This window comes from Perca flavescens, chromosome 17, assembly GCF_004354835.1.
Source record: "Perca flavescens isolate YP-PL-M2 chromosome 17, PFLA_1.0, whole genome shotgun sequence".
Taxonomy (NCBI): Eukaryota; Metazoa; Chordata; class Actinopteri; order Perciformes; family Percidae; genus Perca; species Perca flavescens.
Genome location: NC_041347.1, coordinates 26,965,269 through 26,990,128, shown reverse-complemented (window position 1 = coordinate 26,990,128; position 24,860 = coordinate 26,965,269). Strand labels below are relative to the sequence as shown.

The 24,860-nt window shown below is 41.1% G+C and overlaps 1 protein-coding gene across 5 annotated transcripts in view; it reads left to right on the top strand.

The window, feature by feature from the left end:
• The window catches only part of ehbp1 (EH domain binding protein 1), a 162,239-nt gene that overhangs the window by 79,545 nt on the left and 57,834 nt on the right, over positions 1-24,860 (top strand). For 4 of the 5 annotated variants that reach the window (XM_028603155.1, XM_028603154.1, XM_028603151.1 and 1 more), the window contains exons 11-15: positions 3,025-3,203; positions 4,347-4,395; positions 13,578-14,378; positions 16,150-16,191; positions 16,381-16,527. In XM_028603155.1, the coding sequence (XP_028458956.1) occupies positions 3,025-3,203; positions 4,347-4,395; positions 13,578-14,378; positions 16,150-16,191; positions 16,381-16,527 (1,218 nt within the window). The remainder of the gene's footprint in view (positions 1-3,024; positions 3,204-4,346; positions 4,396-13,577; positions 14,379-16,149; positions 16,192-16,380; positions 16,528-24,860) is intronic. The other variant, XM_028603153.1, reaches the window with a different exon arrangement.

Here is a 24,860-nt window from a genome sequence, read left to right as displayed (position 1 = left end):
AATAAAACTGGTTCGTCAGGAAGGCAGAAAATAATCGTTTTTAAAACGCACATCCGCTTAGTTTAACAGACATTTTTAAAGCACCCAAAGTTGAGTGAATAACACGCTATCCTCAACTTCACTTCAGTTTGTAATTAATTGAAGTTAGCAGTGTGTGAGTTAAAAAACTTTCTAAAGTGCAAATAATGGTGCATGTTAATTTGTGTGTGTTTGTTTTCTGTTGGCTAAGACACCTGTGTGGCGATAGGTGGGTGAGTGTGTATGAGAGAGAGTGAGCCTTAGTCTGTGTATCCCACTGGCTATGTCACCCGTGTGTGTGTGTGTGTGTGTTTTGTGTGTTTTGTGCGTTTTCCGCCGGCTAGGGTGCAGGGTCTTCGGCACTGGAGTGTGCTGTGTGTCTAATTGCTTTAATAGCACCTGGTCTCTAATCCCAGGTAATTAGAGCGCTCAAATTAGATGGTTACTTTCAACCGTCACTTGAAAAAGCAGAAAGGGAAGGCCTGGAGGAAGACTACTCCACTCTGAAATTCTACACAAACAGGACAACTGAAGGAACAAGTTTAGTTCAGTTGGCCAAGCAGAGTATGTACTCATCTACGGAAAACGTAGATAAATGTATATCTTTTCTTTTAAGGTCTGTTGGTCTGAATACCCACATTACGTTAGATTAGTCAGTTATATATTTATGTTAAGGACAAATTATTAACATTATTTGAGGTAAAAAAATAAACAATCCTCTCCTTATCCACATAAAGTAAATGCGACCGTGTTATCGGTATTGACTTTCGGACTTTTTATCTCGATTTTTTTTTTTTTCTCGTTTGTTTGAGTGGCACACAGGCATTGTCGAGGCCGCCTAAAACGTGTCTGGGGAAGCTGTGGGGAAAGGTTAAGGCCCACTTTTAAAGATGAGCCGGAAATGTCAAGTGTCCGCCCTTCAGGCTCCTGCTACCGTCTCCCTGTACTGAGACTGCCGTAGGGGCCTGCATGACTCATACACACGTACATACATACAGATGCACACAGACACACACACTGGTACAAAGGTTAGGAGTTGCTATTAGAGATGGCCTCCAGTCTCTCTCTCTGATTTGGCCCTTATGGCATCTCAGCAGACTCCAGGCTTGTGGTCACAGGTTAAACTACGACGATATAAGAGTGCTTATAGACTACAGCTTACTCACTAATACTGTTTTAGTACTGTTCTTTTATTCTTGCCTGTTGAGATTAAAAAGCAGTTGTTTTTTAGCGTCTTAAAATCGGTCAACAGCAAGGATCATTTCATATCTAAAGGGTGGCATGCTTAATCTTGCCACAGGTTTAAAAGCATACAAAATTGGTGGAGTTTGGGCTCAGACAATATTAAAATTAAGTGTATTGTGGTTGTACAGTTCTAGGTCTCAGCGTTGAGCTTAAGCACATCTCTCTTTGGAGCCATGTCATCAAGCCAATCTTATCCATCATTTTTTAATTTCCAAATAAGACAAAGCCTCCTTTTTTCTTCTTCTTTGCCTCTGAGTAAACCCTTGCAAGTTGTCATGGGTTCTGGAAAAGGCTTAAAGACAGACACCATCCATTGATATAATAATGTTGCTCTCCTGTTCTAGCAGTAGCAGAAAGCTACCAACAGAGGGGGTTGGTCGGCCACCACAAGCCTTGTTACAAGGCTGAGACTCAGGCAGTCACATTGTAGTGAGCAGTGTTTTCTCCAGGCCTTGACTGTGTGTCTACACAACTGGGTTAACCCATTGTGGTGGTAAATATCAGGTTGTGTAAAACCAACATCTCTTCATTCACTTTTCACAACTAAAGGTTAAGTAAAGGTTTGTCTTCTGTAACCATCTTGTGCCTTGAGATTAAACATCACCTGGCTGTGAGAACAGCATCATAATGAAATTTGAATTTTGCTGTTGTCATCTAAGCCTATATTGTACAAGACAGTACACAATTGTAATTGAGTAGAATAACTGCAGTTCCTAATGTCTCGAGTCTGGTAGACAGAAAGTTTTTAAAAAGTCTATAATATGGTTCAGTAAAGCAAAATGTGTCTTAAATGCAATTAACAAAATTATATTGTCAAGTATATTGTCCTAAATTTTCAATAGTAATTAAAATTGCAACTTATTTTCTGTATTGACATTAAAGCCTTTAAAAGTCAAAGAAAGCTTGGTGCAACTTGGACACCCTGCTTAAACACTGTGTCATGCAATTAAGGAAAACTGTCTTATTAGTCATATGGTAATGTCATTGTCTTGCCTATAATAGTAAAATTTTAACACATTTCCTGGTCTTTTTGATCACTGGCTTATAATGAATTTTATCAAATCTCAATGACATTTTGCCATTTCTTTCCAAAACGATCTGAGAGAATTAGCCCATATCTGTCGCTCCATAACCAGATTAGTGAATAGCCTGCTGAATAATCAGAATAGCATTGGTTCTGCTGGACGTTTGAGGGAGACCAGTGTCTCCACGCCACCAAGGATTTGTGGGATTTGGAGTCTGGGAGAGGAAAGGCTCCTAATGGCGAAAGCTTTCAACCCAGATAAGACTTCAAAGGCGAAGCTAATTAATAAGATGTTTACATTATCCACGGTCATACACTGCTTTGTGCATGACCCTTCATTATGTTGTGTGTATCCGCATACGTGCATGTGTGGACTCATTGTATGTCAGGATAGCAAGCTAATTGGATGGGTGGAGGTTGCTAAGTAAAATATTTTATTGAGAAGTAAATAAATAAAAGGAGCTTATTATCTCCTACCAGTTTAAAAACACTTTAAAGTCATGTGTGTTGCTTATTAGATTGCCTCAGGAAATGAAGTGCCTTTCCAATGTGCATTATTCATTTTTAACAATCCGTATTAATGTGTATTGTCCTTGTGTGACCCAAAAAACAGCTCTGATTTATGAAATGGATATCAGCATGTTGCGGTGATGCCTTTCATATATTGAAAATGAAATCTTAAAAAATATATATATATATATACATATTAAAAACCTCTTCTTCTTTTCTGCCTACAGCCCAGCCCCGTCCCAAGCCCAATTCTGGGGGGGAAGCCCAACGCCAGCCAGTCTCTACTGGTCTGGTGCCGTGAGGTCACCAAGAACTACCGCGGGGTTAAGATCACCAACTTCACCACCTCCTGGAGGAATGGGCTGGCCTTCTGCGCCCTGCTGCACCACTTCAGACCTGACACAATGTATGAAACACACAAATACTCATACTAAGAGAGCCTTTCACAATATTAAAGGTGCTGTAGGTAGGATTGCGAAGATCCAGGACTTAGCCAAAAAATTTGAACATCAACAACTTCTCAGTCCCTCCCCCTTTCCTGCCAAAGTCCAAAACGGTCTCCTAAGCCCCTCCCCCCACAAGGGAGAATGAATGTGTGTGTATGATAAGTGATTGACATGCTGTTAGACACCCCCCCTTGGCCCTGATTGGTGCATCTGAACAGGGAGCTGTGGATTTTTGCAAATCGCACTACAGGCTGTAGGTGGTGCCAGAGGAGCCAGATTTTTTTTAAATGACCTGCTTCATGTAGTTCTACTGGAACATAGGGTCAGTTTCAGCAAATATGACAAAAAGTTAGTTTTATAAGGCTTACCTACTGCACCTTTAAGGTTGGAGTTAAGGCCAGTGAGTCAAATTTAGGTGGACCAGACTTGTATGTTCACAACAGTTGATGACTCTTTTCATGTGCCTCTTTTAGTAACTTGGCATCATATTTGCACAGTTACCTGTCGTTACGCTTTGTCCTTGTATCCATCATTCCTGTCAGTGTTTGATTAAGAGGACAGATGTGTACATACTTGCGCACGCAGGACCCAATCTGTCATTTACATATTTTAATATAGAGTTGCATGTTTGCCGCCATCACTTATCTCATTTTTGTGTGTGTGTGTGTGTGTTGTGTGTGTTGTCTGTGTGTCAGAGAAAGAGATTCCTTAAATTTTTTGTATTTAATGTGTATTTAACACTCAAAAGTACAACATTTAGAAAAACAGCAGCCCTATTAAGAGAACAGACATGAAGATAATTTATCTAAACCATGCTGTGTGTGTGTGTGTGTGTGTGTGTGTGTGTGTGTGTGTGTGTGTGTGTGTGTTCATGCTTATGTGCCTTTGCACTCCGCTGTGTTATTTTTACATATTTTCCACTCTATTAGTTCTGTTGATTGCACTGCTATGAAATTGCATGTTACAGTTCTAATGCCATTACATGTGACGCATATTTAAACGCACCTCTTTCTCTGCTATCTCTCTCTGTCTCCCATTCTTGCTCTCTTATTTTTTATTTTTTTTGCTTGCCTCCTCTCTGACCCTCCCCACTGTTCTTCCAGGGACTACAAGTCACTCAATCCTCAGGATATTAAAGAAAATAACAAAAAGGTAAGAGGCAGCCACCGCTGGGCCCTTCACACCACTTAGCTCCCTCCCATCCACATCTCCATTTGGCCTTATTTAGAGATCTGCCATTAATCCCTGGCTATTGTGTGTTTGTGTGTTGCATGGTTTGAGGGAGAAGGTTGGAAACACACATGAAGGCAGACAAATGCGGGCACTAACAATCACACATGCACTACAGCCAGAATCTTATAATGACTGTTCCTAAGACGTTCCCCCTGCTGTGATATGTCTACGTGGCCATAAGTTATTCACCTGGCAGAGGTGAGATTGTATCTTAGCTCAGCTGCCTGCTGGGAGTTTACTAAACTGCCCCTGCTAAATGTGTGTTGATGTCAGTGTGTATATAATAAGAGCATATGTATCTTGTATTGATTAGACTGTTTTGTTTGAATGTGTGTAAAAGCGTAAAAAACCTCTTTGGTTTCATTCCTTTCCTCGCCTAACAAATTACAACCAACATATATGCACTCACTCTTAAAGCTCAACAGAATAAACCATTCACACCTTGTCTTCATATCTGAATATTCACAGTTTGAGGTGCACTGTAGCACACATCACCATTTTCCACTCTGTCCCTCAGGCTTTACTTTTTCCGAACACACAAATGCAAACTGCCGTTTTTCCCTTTCACTCTGATAGTACACACTCACACACGTATATACACACAGACGCCCTGTCCCCTTTTTGGCCCGGAGGGCTACACAGAACGATATACGTCAGGTTCCTGCAGCTTGATTTCCTCTTCTCATACACACTCTGGCTCAGCGATAACCTCTGGTGGCCCTGTTAGGCATGAATGCTACACTATTGACAATAACCACAGTGGAGGGAGAGGGAAAGACCCAATCCCATATCTGCTAACTGCCCCTCACCCCCCTCCAGGTGCTCAAGTAGCCCTGAAGAATTGGCTAGATATAAGTAATATGGGAATATGCCGCAAAAGGTGATAGCTGGTGAATAGCTGCAGCACTGTACCCAGCGCACTGCGACCAGCTTCTCTGTAACGTTCTACACCAGCTGCTGATGTACATTTGGCCAAGCAAGCTGTTCTTTTGCAGTGCACAGAGGAGACCCACTGTAGGTAGATATCAGCTAACTGCCACCTCTTGCCATCGTGCTCATGTAGCCCTCAAGAATCCGGGTATAATCTAGTAAAATCATGTCTAATTCGTGTTAAATGTGGACAAGTTGAATTGTGCAAGGGCCAAATTTTTTCCATTATCCAACGGTTTTGAAATGTCTTTAAAGTTGGATGTCATTTTTCAGTGTGTAGAATGTGTCTTTTTATTCATTTACACACTCTTTAAACATATGAAATGTGTCTTTGTTTATCTTGTTTGCTTCGCCAAGAACAACTAGTAAACGAACAAAAACATTACATGCCAGAAAGGTTTACCAGCAAAAATGTCATAGATACATTTAACACTACCACTTTTCAATGTTTCATAAATATATTGATAATATTTTGTGAAATATTAAGAAGGGGAGTATCCTGTTTATGACTGTGTGCTGGATTGGCCAATCAGAGTTCCCGTTTCAACTGTTTTCCTTAATTGGCTCACAGTCCGAGTGTGTACCTTTTTAGTCAGTAGGGGCGATAAAGTTAGCAACCAGTGAAGTTTCTGATTCTTATTGATTTACCGATAATTTTGTAGCGTTATGTTTTCCCAGGTTGTAATGAGCCAGACTTTGACAGTGTGTGCTATGTTTTTTTGCTACTTAGATTAATTTCCACGTGCAGTGACAATAGAATCTGTATGTAAATGGTTTTCTCTGCATGTGATATGTGATGTCTGTGGGCCTGTACACTATGGTATGTTTCCAGCTGTGCTACATACAGTAATTGTACATGAATTACACTCTGTGTTGTAGGTGGCTATGATTGTGAAAGCTCAGTGGGTTCAGGCGAAATGAAAGAGGAGTAATGAATCGTGTGGAGTTATGTAGCACCCTGAAGGTGTTGAGCAAGAGAGGGGTGCTCATGATATTGCCTGCAAGAAAAGAGAAAACACTGACACTGGACACAGGCTAGGGCAGCATAGTGTGGCAGGTTAAGGACCCCAAAGAGCAAGCAAGGAAAAGAAAAGAATAAAAATGAAAGAAATAAATGAATGTATGAAGAACAGAATGAAAGAGGGTGATTAAAACAGACTTATTTCCCATTCACAATTTTGTAAAGAGTTTCTTTATAAGGAGTTATTAGAATGTATAGAATTTACTGAATGGATAGCAGAAATGGAAAGGGTATAAAAACGTCAACTATCTCTGCTTTTCATGGCTAGTTGATAGACATGCCCCCTCCTTTCACAGTCTATCTGTGAAGAGTGATTGCAATGAGCTCAGACTGTGCTGAATTATGACCGATAAGGACAATCAATATTGGGGGTGGGCAGAAAAAAAGAAGAGAGAGAAGTGAATATTCAGAACACTTACAGCCTTTGAAATGATCTATTATCAATGGATGTGTGTATGTATGCTAGTCTGTGGACGATTGTTCATCCATTTGTTTGAGTTTGCATGTTGAGATCATCTGTGTGTTTAGACTGCTTGCTCCTCCTCCGTGTGTGTGTGTGTGTGTGTGTGTGTGTGTGTGTGTGTGTGTGTGTGTGTGTGTGTGTGTGTGTGTGTGTGTGTGTGTGTGTGTGTGTGTGTGTGTGTGTGTGTGTGTGTGTGTGTGTTTGTTGAAGCCAAGGAGAAGTCATTTGTCATGCCATCTGATAGTGTAACACCAAGCTAAAGCTCCCTGAGCACAACCGTGAGGGGTTGGGCTAAGGGGAGGGGTAGTGTTGATGATTGACAACGATAGATAGCTGTCAGTCACCAAGAGGGAGTGGGGTTGAGTGGAGGGGGAGCAGCAAGCCGCGGCCCGGGGCAGGCGACAGTGACATTTAGTCTAAACCAAAAGCTTTGTCAGCTGGATGATGGAAAGTGAGAAAACAAGATATTTTCCCAAAATACATGATATTCGTATTGGACTAAAATGTTGCTCTAATCAGTCAGTGTCGAGAAATACAGAAGATCAATTATATTGACAGACTCGTTTCAGATGTTATGGTGATTTGAAATAATTACCATTTATAATAATACTTTTTTATAAGGATATACAGTACATCATGAAAAAGCAAAATCACTAATAAAATAACAAACTTATTGCAATAAGCTGTGCTTTACAAAACTCATACAAGGAAAACCAGAACTTGAACAAACCACATAATAATGTTAGATTCTAACTAGCTTGGAGAACCATTCCTTCCTTTCCATTTTGGAACAAAAGTATGATATGACTCCATTAAAACGCCATAAATGATAATATTGACAGTTGTGCTCTCATCTTTCCAGAGATCTTATATCCTAGATTGCGGTTTTTCAGATAACTTTTTTTAGATGGCATAATATTTCAAGTAATGAAGTTTAATTTTCTTGTGAGTAGTGACAATTGTTTTATTTATTAAATCAAAAAGTATGATCTTTTTTACTTTGAACAATGACAGAGCTATACATGACCCATCTTCTGGGGTGTCTTCTTAGCAACATGTAAAACAAAAACCGCTCCTTATTAAAAAGAAATATACACATTACAGTCAGGTAGCTTTGTGTAATTCTTGACATCCAGCCGTCTGCTGTCAGGGCAACAGCTAGTGCTTTGGACAATTAGTTCTCTATTTTGGCTTTTTTTTTTGTACAAAGCAAGAATTACGGTCTGGCTGAAATGGGCTTGTGAAGGAATAGTGTAACGGGGCTCAATTACTTTAACCATGTTCGTAAAACTGCGTTTTCCACTACAGAGTAGGGTCTCATATCTGTGGCTATAAATGTACCAATCGCAGCATTGATGTCTTTTGCCCTGTTTGAATCAGTTGGAGATTGCTGCTTAAATGCTGCGGGGATAGTTTGTAGCGTGTGTGTTGCTCAGAGGTGTCAAGTAACGAAGTACAAATACTTCGTTACCTTACTTAAGTAGAAATTTTGGGTATCTATACTTTACTGGAGTAATTATTTTACAGCATACTTTTTACTTCTACTCCTTACATTTTCACGCAATTATCTGTACTTTCTACTCCTTACATTTTAAAAATAGCCTCGTTACTCATATTTCAGTTCGGCTTGTTTTCATTCCAGCTCGTCAGTCATCGTTCAAAAAAACACACACACAAAAAACTTATCCAAATCGCTCCATCCGGAGAGAGTGAATTTGATTGTGGTTGGATGAGAAGTATAAACATAGCTATTCCGACACCCTATTGGTTTGTACGCGATCCATAACACCTGTACAGACCCGGTGCTAATACGCCACCGGTGCCTTAACGACCGTTATCTACCGGACCGAATAGCAACACGGATTTCGGTGCCTTAGGTGCCTGCGCGATGCTCCGAAAACGGACGTTAGAGGGAACTGAACATCGCCGCACGGGACGCTAGTCAACACTACAGTTGGAAGCAGGTTAGCCTATTGTTAGCTAGCAGCTTGAGTAAACATGATAAAATGCTGAGAGCTAAACGGTGTAAAAGTGTGTCTATATTTCACTGGAGAGGAGCCTGACACCAGACTGTAGCTGCCGTTGTCTGAAAAACAAAGAAGAGATGTAGCCTACGTGTCACCTTTTTCAGCCCTTCTGAGTTTGCAGGTATGATTTTAATATACTGTAACATTATTATAGTCATATGATTTTGTCCCCGCGTTTTAGAGTTAAGCTGTTGTCCTTAATGGCATTTCCCCCACTTGATCAGGGGTCTTGAACGTTTTTTAAGCCAAGGACCCCTTAACTTAAAGTGAGATGTAGCAGGGACCCCCTACTACATATTGTATGAAATTAAGTTGCATATTAAACTGGGCCTACAATAACTGTTAGGGTAACCTAAAGCCTTCTTACATGCCTTTTTTCATAAGCTATTAAAATATTAATTGTTGGCATGATTTTATAAATCATATTTTAATGTTACATACTGTATGTGACATACTGTATGTGGCACAGTAAATCTAGGATTAACTGTATCTGTGGGCTGATATCTTAGTGACTACCTTACCTATAGGCCAGTAAGCCTATCATCAGTGGGAATTTATATTTGCTAATAATATGTTGGAATTATGTTAAGGCATTTTATTTTTATTTTTTTTAAAGACTCAAAAATGTACAATAATTCGGAGGCCCCCCTGCAATGACTCTGAGGACCCCTGTTGAAGATCTCTGCCTTACATTACTTTTACTTTTATACTTTAGGTAGTTTTGAAAACAGTACTTTTACACTTTTACTTAAGTAAAAAGCTTAAGTTGATACTTCAACTTCTACAAAAGTCTTTTCAAACCCTAGTATCTATACTTCTACTTGAGTAATGAATGTGAATACTTTTGACACCTCTGGTGTTGCTTCTTGTTTTCATCTAGTTCCAGTTATTGACACACTTGAGGTAATGTCGGCATAAATGAGTTGACGTGTTTGTAGTATTCCCACTGGTGTAGCCTATTATCGTGTAGCAGATGCGACATACCGTTGTTTTTATCCACCACCGTCTTGCCATGACCTTAATAACTTACAGGGAAACCAAAGTGGCTCCAAACGCCAGACCTGTTAGTTATTGGATCTTCTAACTCTGGTCTGGTAATAGTTGCATTAACGTTACTAGCCATATTGCATCAAGCTAGTTCAGCTTAGCATGCCTGACTGGAGTATAGTCTTTTTCTTTGGGAGTGGGAGGGGCAGACAGCACAGTGCCTGTTAGGTTGTTTGGGATGCCTTGTTGACTGCAGCGTCACTAAGAACATTACTATATTTCGCACTATTTAATCTCTTTTATTTCTAAATGAAATAGGATTAGTCCAAACAATCGTTTGGTTTGTAATGCATACCTAATCGAAAGCCTCGTACTGAACGGTTCAATACGAATACGTGTATCGTTACGCCCCTACCTGATATATATTTTTTTTTTTTTTTTTTTTTGTTTATCCTTTATTTTACCAGGTTATGTCCTGGTAAAATAAAGGATAAATAAAAAAAATAAATAAATAAATAAAAATGTCATTACTTTGTGCCGTAGAGCTTCATTACTGTTCTTTTAAAGGTGCAGTAGGTAAGACTTATAAAACTAACTTTCTGTCATATTTGCTGAAACTGACTCTATGTTCCTGTAGAACTACATGAAGCAGGTCATTAAAAATAAAAGCTGGCTCCTCTGGCACCACCTACAGTCTGTAGTGCGATTTGCAAAAATCCACAGCTCCCTGTTCAGATGCACCAATCAGGGCCAATGGGGGTGTCTAACTGCGTGTCAATCACTGCTCATGCACACGCATTCATTCTCCCTTGTGGGGGGAGGGGCTTAGGAAACTGTTTTGGCAATGGGCTGAATGCCACCGACAGGTTAAGGAATTGAAAAGTTATTGAGACAGACCAACCCATTGCTGATTTTGGTGATTTCTTGCAATCTATTGTCAATAACAAAGATATTAAATATTGCCTGCCTCATGATTTAACTGCAGTTCGTGGGCACATACTGTAGGCTACCACTGCAGAAAACAATTCACGTAAAAACAACAGGTCCCTCAATATCAGTGTTTCAGTATGACATGATCAGTACTCCTCAAGTAAAGGTATAGAAAGTATTAATCATGACACGGAGGTCAAAAAGACTGTAGCGCATGTCAAGACTAACATCAACCCTGAAACAAAACCCAGCCCCAGAGTCTCCCTCTCTTCTTCCTCCTCATACAGCTCTCACGTTCTCCCACTCTCGCTCTTTTCTCTTTCCTTCTTTCATTCTGTCCCTATTGAGCAGCAAAGTTGTCGCTCTCTTTCACAGCCTACCCTGGGCGAGAGGGGAACAATGTAAGCACACTTTGCTCCCCTGAATACGTGTTAGAAACCCAATCAGGCCCTCTTATTCCCCATATTCTTTTTCTGTTTTTTCTATCTTTCTTTTTTCTTTCACACTCACTTTCTGCCAGGGAAAAGAGGAGGAGGGGGGGGGGACTTAAACAGGCTCGCTGTAAAGGCAAACTCCTCTCTGTTCTCCCTTTTCTTTTTTCCTGCCGCCAGTTCTTTCTTCTGGCCTTGTCTCTGCAAGCACAAACACATACTTTCCATCAATAGAAAGGGACAAAAGAGGTGAGAGTGAAAAAGACTCCTCCTAACAAAAGGCATCATACTTGATTGTAAATTGAGAAACATCCCTTAGTTAAACCACCTTTTTATTCTCCATTTCTCTCCTTCTGTTCCTGTGTCACCAGTTAGAAAAAAAAAAATACAGTTGGTGAAATAAGATTTACTTTATTAAACAGAGCTTTCTGAGCTGTGTCCAATATCGCACCTCGTTTACTTTCCACATAATAAACACTCAATAGATTAGGATTTTGAGCCATCACTGACATTGTATTGTTGCCTAAAACTTATAACGTCAATCCTGCCGTATGTGAATCTGGTGTAGGTTTTGATTAATAGTTCAACATGGAATTACCTGTTGATAGCTCCACCACAAAATTAGACAAATGTGTGAAACTTAATCAGACTGTGTCGTGTTTAAGTATATTCTCCATGCTGACAGTGTTTACATTCTTTCATTCACTTTTAAATATAGACAGACGGTGGCTTTCACATGTACTTAAATAACTGAAATTTCATCCAAGTAACTTCTATGTGTCATTACTGAATAGGAGGCTATTGTCGAGCAGTGGCCGTTTTTTCATTCTGTCGTTCATTGTCAGAGAGCGGCCATCATGGTAAGGTTTGGAAATGGCCTATTTGTAAATGTGTGTTACTAAAAAGCAGATGACTACTGGTCTCTCTTTAACTAACTAATATTGCGTTTATTTCAGATACTTATAGAAGCAAACACTAGCAACCCAAGTTGACCAATCACAGTTCTTGTAGTTCCTACGTAGTATCTCAATAGCTGCTATAGTCCCGATGTGTAGTTCAATTTTTCGAGGAGGTGCACGTCAACTGTGGCAATTATGTGTGTGGGCACTATAGCTACGCCGTAACTCCTTAAATCCAGCTTTGACTGTAATTTTCACATCTATCAACAGTCAAATAAAATGGCGAGAAGATAATATGGTGCAGTAGGTGGCAAATGGAGTTATTACAGACACAGCGCACAAAGTCAATATCTTTCGTAGAAGTTACAGTTCAGCAAAGCTCAGCCCAACCTTAAAGTTGAAATTGGTCAGGGGCCGTCACTTAGAGACAGTAGTTTTTTCATGGAAGCTCCAAGATGTATTGGATGAATGCAAAGCAGAGACTTAATGAAAAATCATACATGCTCAATAGACCCCTTTTCTAGATAAATAAATTTAAGAAATTTGTATAGGGGGTAAATAAAGGTTAAAAACACACAGGGATGGGTTTGGAAGTCAGAGAGGGAGACGGAGAGAAAGAGAGAGAGATTGATAGACTGGGTAGATCTATGGAGGCAGTGAAACAAACGAGCGCTGCAACAGGTTGGAATTAGATCAACACTATCAAGCAGCCCAGATACAAGCTGTGATACCTGGGAGAGATGGATGGGGAGGTTATGTGTGTGTGTGTCAGCGCGCAGGAATGGAGGTAGTGACTGTGTGTGTGTGTGTTGCTAATCTATTTATTTACCTGTCATTGGCTGCGATAATGGTTTTCATCCCTTCTCTCTCTCTCTGTCTCAGTCTATCTGGTGATGGGGGATTGGGTTTCGTGTGTGTCGCTTGATAATCAAACCTGTATTTTCTCATCAGACTCTAATCAGACCAATTACACGCGTGACGGAGAGCGTGGGCAGGTTGATGTAGGGGAGCGATAAGGACACACACACACACACACTCAGGCACACACACTTTGGGATTAAGCGCTCGGTCTTGGGGTATCTGCGTCTCTTATCGGGGACAACCATCCCTGACATGACCTGTCAGCAGTCATGCCAAAGGTGTCTCTCACTCACAAACACACATGGGCACATACACACATGGATCATGCATGCAACGCACCATGCACCAAATACAACCCATGTCTGAAAAAGAAACCAGACTTCTCCTATCTCATCAACCATTGTCACCCTTCCATCCCGTCCATTTTTCCAACAGTGAACTCAGTTTTTTACCCAATTTTGCAGGTAGGCACTTCTTGTAACATGACGTTAGTGGTTGTGTGGTATGAATCTGTAATTGTAATTGAAAGTTTGTGTCTTTTTTTTTTGGCAGGCATATGACGGCTTTGCGAGCCTGGGTATCTCCCGTCTCCTGGAACCATCAGACATGGTGCTGCTGGCCATTCCTGACAAGCTAACCGTAATGACCTACCTGTACCAGATCCGGGCCCACTTCTCCGGTGAGGAACTCAACGTGGTGCAGATAGAGGCCAACAGCAGTCGCAGCACCTACAAGGTGGGCGACTTTGAAACGGATACAAACGCCTCCATAGGTCAGGACAAGTTCTATGCTGAACTCAACGACGTGCAGCACCACCAGGCTAATTCTGAGCCCGTTGAATCTGCTGGTGGTGTTAACACTGAATCCAATGGCATTAAAGCCGCTGAGGAAGAGGTGACGGAGCCGGTTCGGAAGGCCGAAGTAGGAGCTGTCAGCTTGCCAGCAGCAAGGCCTTTGCAGTCCTCCCCTCCTGTCCCATCGCCACGCACAGCATTAGCCGCTGCAGCGACAGACTCGACCCACGTGACGCCGTCAAGCTCTGAGTACAGGGGGAATCTGCTCAAAGCCAACACTTTAGACCTTAGCGAGTTACCACAGAGAGTGGAGAGAGAAATGGAGAAGGGAAGACAGCAGAAGGATGAGGTGGGAGAGGAAAGAAGAGAGGCAAGTACAGACCCAGGGTCCCCCACCAGGAGAGGGGCCTTACCGCCCCACCAGAAACTGGGTTTCTCCTACAACAGGGATGCCGACCTCATCAAGAAGAAGAGGGCCAGCCTGCGTCACTCGGAGTCTGAGCCAGCCTCAGACATCAGCTCTCCTCCAGTCAACCACACAGACACGCCTCCCAAACAGGTAAACACCCAGACAAAAAACATGGTTAAGGTAAACACACACTAAACCTCTAAATAGACGAGAAGAATCGAGTTCCAGAGTGCAACTAAATTGCTACGATATTTTTTATTTAAATATATTTATTTCAACATATCTTTTTATGGGTATTTCTAAAGTAGAAAAGTTGCTCTCTGTCAAAGTGTTATGATTTTGTCTCTTCAAAAGTGCCATACTTTGTTTCACTACTATTGTACTATACTTTTGTATGAGACATCAATTGAGAGACATCCAATTTATTTATTATTTTATTTTATTTTTTATTTATTTTAATTTTTTTGTCAGTGTTATATGGTTAAACATGTCCTTTAAGGGTCAGTAAGAGATACATTAAACTATCTCACAGCTAATTATGAATCCTGTACAACCTCTGGATCAGTCTGTACGATGTAGACTAATTCACGCCTTGTTGCTCAAGTCAGGTATTAAGATTCTGACAGCGTTTACCTGCAGGTACCTGCCTGGCCCCTAAATGGATTGTTCAGGTTTTTATCCTTGCACCCTGGCTTTGATTGAAACCTTTACTGCTACATCAGTCATAAGACAGAGGATGTGGTGAACATTCATTCCCCCCCTGGCACTCGCTAAGCTTCAAATCCTGACCTCGTTGATGCCATTGCAGAGATGACCGTACCGAAATTCTCCCGTTTGCATTAGATGTTGTCGCCGCCTGTCTCGTTGCCGAGACCCAGACACATCGAGGCTGGGCCCTTAACATGTGGCGACTATAGAAGGCACCCAGGAGAACCCCCTGCTTTGACATTTCATTATATTTTTCATTATATTTCTCATCCCTTCAGTTGATGGCAGTTGGTGCCGTGACTGCTCAGGCGTGGCGACGCTTTGCGCAGAGCACACCTCATCTCGTCTCACACGCGCACTGGCACGCACCTTAATGCCTGTGCGCACACAGTCACACACACAAACACACATTGAATACATTGCTGCCTGCGTTGGTTAACCCCAGATTACCGCTTCCTGTTTACAAGTCGAAAGGTCACGGGGCAGGCGGGGGCAGCAGCAGGGGGGTTATGACAGCTATGACACCCCATTTTGATCTGCTGTTATCAAGTTAGCGGGATGCGTCCTTGCCTGCACCCAAGCCAGATTTGACTTGTTGAACGGATAAACATGTTGTCAGTGCTATAAACAGCTTGGTTGTAATATTGCTCGGCCTAAGCCAAATGCAAAAAGCTCTGTTTGCCCACTTTGCACCCCTTTTATAATACAGCCAGGATTACCGTGCAGATACAATTTTAAGCCAGGTTTGTTTTGCTTTCTTGTCAAAGTCGTCATGCTCTCCACACCACTGGACCCAGACAGCGCTATGAGCCTGGCTTGTAGGCCGTCCCCATAATGCCAAAGTGCAGGCCCTGTATATCATGTATCCTGCTCCTACATTTGGGTCCGCTTATCTTAATTCTTCTCTCCCTTCCCCTGCTCTATGTACAAGGAGGAAATGTGAAACATGTTTGTTTGAAAACTTACAGTACTACTCTCTGTTAAAATGTGTTCATTTCCATAGCTTATTTAGGCATCATAGTTGACTAGATTACACAAGTTAATTAATTTGTTATGAAGCATATATTAAGGAAAACCAGTCCAAACAACATTATTTGTTGCATTGTGTTGACAAAATACTTAATTTAGAACCTGTAACTCACTGCTAATCTAGAGGTGTTTTGGTATTTGGCTATACACCTGTAGTTAATTTAGGTTATTTTCTCTTTCAAAGGAGCCAACACCTGCACCTGTATCAAGTCCCCCTGCTGAGAAGGTGAGTACAATTTTGAAGAGTGTAAGAGGCTACATACAGTATGTGAACAAACACCTTACACTCGTAAACATGAATGTGTGAGAGTCTACAAGCACACGTTTCTTTTACACAGTTTTATTAGAAATGAACTGCAGCAAGTCATTAGCATTGTTTTATGTCATTGCTCTCATGCCCTGTGGTTGCACGCAGAAGGTGCTGTCTCGTCAGGAGGAGCTTAAAGAGAGAGCCAGAGTTCTCCTGGAGCAGGCCCGCAGAGATGCTGCAATGAAGGCAGGCAACAAGAACGTCCCCAACTCAGCCGTCACTGTGCCAAACAGTGCCACAAATGTCTGCGATGTAAGTCAAAGTGATGTGTGTGTGTGTGTGTTTTTGTTTTTTTTTGTTTTTTTTCTGGGACTGTAATCGTTGACAATGCTTACTCAGATACTGTCTGTCCCATCTTAAAATGACCACGAAATTGACAAAGTCTCTACCTGAGGCTCGGTTTGGGTCAGTCTGGGTCTTCAGATTTCTGAGGAGGGGGCAGGTCTGTCTGACCTCTTCTGTGTGTAGTAAGTAAAGATTGACCTGAGTTTGAGTTCTCTGTCCCTGCCTCTTTGCTCCGTGCACTGGAGTGTTGTACAGCATTGCCTCAGTGTGCCGGAACAACTAATAGAGTGACCACCAGCCTCTTCAACACCCTCATGTCACTTCCACAGTTCTCTATTCGCTGCTCACTACACTTGCAACATGCTGGAAAAGCCTGTCTCATCCTCTGGTAGTCCACTGTATTAAAATGCTTTGAGAAGGAGAGAAGACTTTTCCTTATTAACTTCTGCTCAGACTCTTATGGACTGCTGAACATCACAACCTGAACATGTCAGTAAGAAAAACCGAAGTGTGGATTGACTCTCTCTTTCAGTCTCTCTCCTTGGTCATCTTGACTCTGCACAATTTTTATGACATCCCGACTAAATTTGCTGCCCCCTCAACTTCCCAAAACACGGAGTAAATGTTGTACACAAACACCTGTCAGCAAAAGTACATTCACGGTAATGGGGGGTGGGAATCGCTGTTCTGAAGCAAACTAAACTAGAGAAGAAGTGAGTGAAATTGCCAGCTCTGAACCGAGCACGCTCCACTGAACATAATATACTGGGATGGGGGGTGCACACGGATGGACCAGGAGTTACCCTGGGAAAGCACTGTCAACTCCTCAATGACGTTTCCAAATGTTTCAGAGAAAGGAAAGGGGGATAAGAAAAAAATGGTCTTGTGAGAATTGTGAGGACAACGGATTTGAGGGTAAAATTAAATAAATACCCTTTGGTAATGAAATATCTAAAAGGCAGCAGCCGCATGCCCCTGCTGCCTGAATCCTTAAAGAGATATATGCCCTTGAATTAGACGGTTTTTGTGTGTGTGTGTGTGTGTGTGTGTGTGTGTGTGTGTGTGTGTGTATGTGTTTGAGTGTTTGTCAGAGTGTACATACATAAGTGTTTGTCAGAGTGTACATAAGTGTTTGTCAGTGTGTATGCATGCAAATGTATGTGTACAAGTCTGTGTGCAGGCCACAGGAATAACAATTTTGGCATAATCTGAGAAAATAAATGAGGAACTTCCAAGGACTGGTGGTGTTAAAAGTCTTCAGAGAAAGAAAGCAAATTAAAAGAGTTTTTCAAAGCTGTTGCAGTGCCGATATATTTCCTTAGCGACAAAAAAAAAAGGTCCTCTTCTGTCCTTTGTTGTGCGGCAAGATGGCTGACTTCACTTAGATTAGCTCCTTAAAGTAGCCAGACCCAACCCTCCGCTTTCTCTCTCCATCTCCTCCTGATTTCCTTACTCATTTCCAAGGACAATTGGTTAATAACCCCCACACAAACACACACACACACACACACACACACACACACACACACTGCTCCCATGCATAAAGGAAGGAGGGAAAGGAGGAGGGGCGAGAGGAAGATATTGAATTGTTTACACTTTTTTTAATAGAAAACATTGATCAAGGAATACGACTGGCCTTGAGGCCAATGTGCTGATAATTGTTAGTGATTCAGATTAGATTACTTGATGTCTTGTTTTGATGTGTGTGTGTGTGTGTGTGTGTGTGTGTGTGTGTGTGTGTGTGTGTGTGTTATCAGCTGGAGAGGCCCAAGCCTTTCCCATTTAACTCTCCATCCGTCTAAGTAGGTGCTTTGCGGTTTAGCATGCATAAGGTATAATTTAATTCAATTAAAGCAGGCTTCATTCTTCCAGGGAAGTGGCTAATGTGTGGGCAACAGAATGATTTGGGCAGAGAGAGGAGGGGGCTACATTACCTGTTTTTGGGGGTGTAGCATTCAAAACACAAATGACAAATCAGTTAGTTTGAAATCTATTAACTAAACTCATGTCTTATTCAAAGCTGTAAAAGTTATGATTGTTATGGGACAGTACAGTTAGCGATCAGTCGAAAAAATATTGAAAGATTAGTGATAAGCAAAATAATCATTAATTGCAGAATAATAATTAGTTGCAGCACTAATTCTCCAGAATAAGAGCATGTTTTCTAATTGAGGTTTTTGGGTCAGGTATGATCACTGGTGGGAAATCTTGCCCACAGGAATAGGTGAATCATCTCTGAACAGCAATTGGTGAGAAAGCTGACTTACAAAGTCTTGTTGTTCTGCAAATTATTATTTTCATCCCTTTAATATCATTCCCCCCACAGCCACTAAAAATAAGAAACTTCTCTATAAGCAGTGCTTCATATATCTGTACAATAAACTCCCATCATACACCTGCTTGTTCTCATCAGAAACCGCTCCCTCACACTTCTCTCCATAGCATATATCTTCAAACTATCCAAACTATACCTTGGAAATGGCCTTTTCAGTTGTGTACCATCAAAGGAAGGTGCAACACATAAACATTACAGAGAAGTGGTAGGATAATAATTCTTCTGTTAATTCTTGTGCTTTTTTCTTACATATTTATATTAACAGGAATAACATCAGGTCTATAGTTTTTTGTTAATATTGTTTATCCAAGAACTGAGGCTTTTTTTTTTTTTTTTTTTTTAAATGTGATGAATCAAATACATATGCAGACCGACGTAGCACCACACAATATTGACAACAGTTAGGTCTGTACAATTTGTTATTCATAATACCTACAGCTACAGTGACTGCCATCGTTATGAATGTAGCTTGATGCAAAACAATATGTTGGATACTTGTTTGCTGTGTGTGTGTGTGTGTGTGTGTGTGTGTGTGTGTGTGTGTGTGTGTGTGTGTGTGTGTGTGTGTGTGTGTGTGTGTGTGTGTGTGTGTGTGTGTGTGTGTGTGTGTGTGTAGCCCTGTTCTCTTGACCTATGCTCTCCCTCCTGCCATCCCTAATTGTAGCCCACAGTGACTGGTTCTTTCATCTAAGGTCACAGGTTCAGTTTTCTCTCTTCTTCTCCCTCCCTGTCTTCTCAGTCACTTTCTCTCTCTCACTCTGTTGGTCTATTTTTTTCAACCTCATATTTTTCTCTTTTTCTGCCTGTCCTTTGTCTTTCTCCGCAACATCTCATCCTCCTGTTCTCTCCATCTTGTCTTGCTGTCTGTCCTACTCTCTGTGGTCTTTGATGATCAAGCAGTACTAATAGTGTTGTGCCCATCACTTCCTCCTCCTCCTCCTCCTCATAGGTGGCCTTCACAACATATGATTAGTCACTGTGCAGATGTCTTGTAATGTTGTAATGTCACCACACCCTACTCACACACCAGCCAGATGGGTAATTAATGAGCTTTACTAAAAATATGTAGGACAAGGACTATATTCTCTCATTTTATCCTTATTGCAGTTGCCCAATTTTTGTTTGTCTTTCTTTTGCTCTTTTAGTCTTTCCCACTGTTATTATTATTTTAATAGAGAAGTGTGTGTGTCTGTGTGTGTCTGTGTCTATTCGCTTCAGGTCTTCTCATCCATTAGCAGATGAGAACAGTAATTTCACACCGGCCTGGCCAGGCTAATTATCCACACTAGGTTTGGGAGAAGTGTGTTTGTGTGTATGTGGACATAGAAGCGTATGCTCCTGTGTGTGTTTCTTTGCAAAAATATGTGTGTACTGTGTGCAATTATATAGCACATGTGCACTTTTGCATTCTTTTAAGCAAGAGAGAGAGAAAGAGAGAGAGAGAATGCGTTTGAGAGTGCATGCGAATGCCTTGGTGTTTTCCAGGTAAGAGAGTTTCCCTGCTCACTGACTCGTTGTGATTCCTATAATTGGGTCCCGTTTGATTTTTGCCGACCAGCACCCCATCCACCCCCAACCCCTCCTCCGTTGCCCCCTCTTCTCCTCCTTAGAAGTGAAGGGGACTCCTGGGTCTCTGCTGTTGTGACCTGTGGGTGTTGTCATCTACTCCCATCTGCTGTCTGTCGTCTGATCCTGACTTGACTGCATTCATGTCCTCATTTTCAGCTCTCTTTTTCTTTCATTTATTTGTGTCACTGGTGGCCAAACTCAAAGCCCTCTGGCTGAACCTCTGCATTCCTAAAGGGCCCTAAAATGAAAAACACATTATGTCTGAGTTATTCTGATTGTACTGCATTTTATCCAAGTGATTATAACACATACGTCACAATGGTAACAGGCTACTTGTTACCTGACTGTTGGCCCAAATTGCTAAACACTGGACAAGTGGAAAGGGGAACTTTTGAAAGGTTCAGGCAGCCAATTTACTACAACTAAGAAACAGGAGTTAATATCAGTGTTGAGAGTTAAAATAAAGAAATCTAATCTAACATAATCCTGTAAGCATTTAAGAAACTTACAACTCCAGAATATAAATATTTTAATTGCAATCCATAATTGAGATGGCCACCAGTGAAGGGCTGTCTTTCAGCAAATACAAAAATGCCTCTGTCAAAAATGCAAATATGGCCTCTCCTTTTTTGTCCACACACTTTCCTACCCTCCTCCTCCTCCTGTTCTCTCTCCTTTTCAACTTTCTCCAAGCAGTAATAGTTTTTCTCCAGGTCTTATTTTAATGTGGCTGCCGTCCCTTTCTTCTCCTAGCTCTCCCTTTTTTTTCCTCTTCTCTTCTTCCTCTACCTTCAACCTCCCTCCTTTTCTCTTGCTCTCTCTCTTCTTTTTGAAGAATCTGCCCTTAATGAAACTAAATAGTTTGGTGTGCAGTTTCTTTGGAGTGTGCGTGCGTTAAAGTGTGCGGGTAAGCTGAATTGGCTGGAGTGGAGATCAAAGGCAGTCTCAAAATTGTGTGTGTGTGTGTGTGTGTTTTAACGAGCAAAAGAAAGACAGCTCTCTCAATTGCATCACAAGAGCTGATCAAGCCATCAGAGAGGAAAGCTGTAACACACACACTTGCATACCTCTTCTGAACACATGTACCTCTCTTTCTTTCTTTCTTTCTTTTGTCAAGTTATCACATGCCTCGTGTTCACATCTGAAGTGGAAGTGACAAATGTTTTTCATGTCCACCCTGCAGCCTGGGTCTCTCTTTTTTTGTATTGATAAAATATAGAGGATGAAGTCCTCAGATGAGCGAATATTTAATGTTCATTGCAAATGAAATCACAGTAATCCCACCACTTTTCTAAGTTCCTAAAGAATTAACTTCAGTTTATATGGAAAATGTAATTTACTCTATCCATGTGTGTGTTTGTGACATAAAATTGAGCATTAATTTTTGTTATTTTGACTAAATAGACCCAAAACTTCACAGAGAAAGTCAGAAACCAAATGTCCCTGTTGTGCATTTGTATTCATGTTTCTGCTGCATCTGAACATTTGTGAACATTAGGACAATTAGACAAATGACCGATCAAAGAAGAAATCGGCTACAAAACATTTAAATGTTCAAATATTTTTCACTTCCAAATCCTGTTGACCCCTAGCAACTACCAGGACATGCATGCAGTCTAAAAGGATGCTATTTACAAGTTGAAGCGGTTTACAGTATGTTTGACCAGTTAACACTGTTAAGTGCTCTAAACTTCACCCTGATAGTTCCTGGGCTGTCAGAAAATTTTTACTTTGGGTGGGTGGGGTAGAAACCTTTGCCCCTGAACTGAGACTTCGATGATTTATGGAAAGGTTGCTGGAAAAGTTCCTGCAGTCAAAAAGGGGCCAAGGTTAAATAAAACACTGCAATTACACAAACAATTTCAAAATAACATATGTAATGCATATGTAACATTTGAAAAGGTCATATATGCATTTAAGCAAAAATGAACTCTAAATGTGTCAGTCACTACTTTCAAAACCAATGGATCTGTCTTCAAATGGAGCAAAAGTCCTCAGTATGATTCTGATCTTTTTGATGAACAATGTCAAAGTCTGCCTTTTCAAAAGGGAGCAAACTTATTTTGGAGTGAAATCCACACACTCCTTGTAAAGGATGACCTTTTTTTGTCTCGGCCTCTTTCTAATTCTCCCTTTTCTCTCTCCTTCTCTCTCCTTCTCTCTACCTCTCTGTCTCTCTCTCACCAGTAATTATCCTGTCTATTTAAAGGGCATAACCTTCCCATCTTACTCGTCTGAGTCACGAGCTCCGCTGACTTTTGTGTGGTCTCGGTGTTTCACTCTACCTGTTCTACCTGTCCCATAGTACAAGTGCTCTTGTTAGACACACACACACACACACACACACACACACAGTGCTGAGAACAAATATGACGCCACGGATACACAGAACCTCGAACGCACACAAATGTATTTGATCAAGAAAATGTCAGCATGATTTTGCATACACACACACACACACACCTCTGTACTGTGAATTTGTGACACACATTCAGCACATCAATATTTGTTTAATTCCTACAAATACAAACAATATTCTCTGTCAAATATACTTTTGAAGTGTTTGGCACTGTGCCCTTTTACATTTGCACCCATGTGTTGCTGCAGCAGTGTCAAAATAATATAATTTTTTTCTGTTTATTTTTATAGGGACCACTACATAGCATGGACCAATGCCATGGCTATGAATAGCACATTTATTTAGGCCTTCTCTTTTTCTCAAATACACACTAAACAGGAAGACAACACCATATAACACAAACATTGATACAATAAAAATAAAACAAATTAAAGAAAAGCACCTAATCATTTGTGACTTATCCCTTTTTTATGAAAACATTTTGGAATAATCCCCCTCATTTAACAAGTACACATCATAAACGTATACAGGCGCACACACACAGTCATAACCTCAAACCACAGGAACATGACACCCGAAAAACACGCACACAGTCTGACCATTCAGACAGACACACACGCACACGCACACACTTATATACACAGACACAGAGGTACACAGCCTGTACTTTCACACCACTTCCACACTGACATCTCAGAGATTTATATTTATATCCATGTAACACACACACACACACACACACACACACACACACAGACAGGCTCGTATCATGGGCACGCACCCGTCAAATCATAATTAGGCCGTGTCCTGGTTCTTTGATAGTCATGTACAGTGGCTCTTCTTTAATTCTTTATCAAATGCATTGATCGCTGTGGGCCTCGCATGCCCATTGATCCGCGCACTCCGTCTGGAGCCAGCCGATAAGCTCCCCCTCTCTCTCTCTCTCTCTCTCTCTGTCTCTCTCTCTCTCCCCTGTCTCTCTCTCTCTCTCTGTCTCTGTTTCCAAAATTTGAGCAATAAGGGTTTTAGAAAGTAATAGATTACGACATTTGGTACATGAAATATACACAGTGATACAATCCACAAATATTTGAGTTGAATTGGAAGCCTCTGGTGGTTTTTAAACTGAAGACCACATTTCCCATAAACTCCATTGCTTCCTGCTACATAGAATATGTTGTGTGTTCATATCTCCCACCTTACCATCAATCATCTTTCCAAACCTGACCTGGGGACACATTGTGGAGACCAGCAGAAGCGATGCGTTTTTACTTACTTTTTTTATTAGTAAATTAAATAGTTTACAATACCAATGCTCTTCCAAAGATAATATTTCATATGTGTGAAATATGTTGTTAATGTTGAAATCAACTCTTGTCTCATTTAAAATATAGTGATAAGACGTTGTGCGAACTGCTTTGGTAACCAGGAAGCTAGTTTGGGATATTTAATTCTCTCTTTCCTGGTAAGGATTTTTAGAAGGTAGACATATGGTATGGTTTTTAAAAAGCAGTATATGTTTAAGTGTGTTCTTGTATTAGATAATAGGGGATATTAAGAGTAAAATAAGTCAGGTCAATTCATTTATAGAAAACTTTATTAAAAATAACAAATATACATGGACGTGTAGTTGTGTACTGTCACGTGTGTTTGTTGTTGTGGTAGGATGGCTTTAAATTAGGTTCTACCTGCATCATGTCTGGAACATCATGCTGGCATTTGAAACAGTGTTTTTGAGTGTGTGATTACACAGGTGTGTGTGTGTGTGTGTGTGTGTATCTCTGGACAAGATAGAGACCTAAAGCACCTCTTGACTGTGAATTAGCCTGTCATGACAAATGTCTGGAACTGCATGACTGGCTGCCAGACTGGCTGGCTATCTGGGAGGTTGGCAAACCCTTTTAGATAGTGATTGTGTGTGTATCCCTGTGTGTGTGTGTTTATGTGGCATCACTCTGTGCCCACGCCAGGTCTCTGTACATGACCAGTGGTGCGTGCCCTCCCTCCCCCTTTCTCCTCGCCCAGAAAAGAGCAACC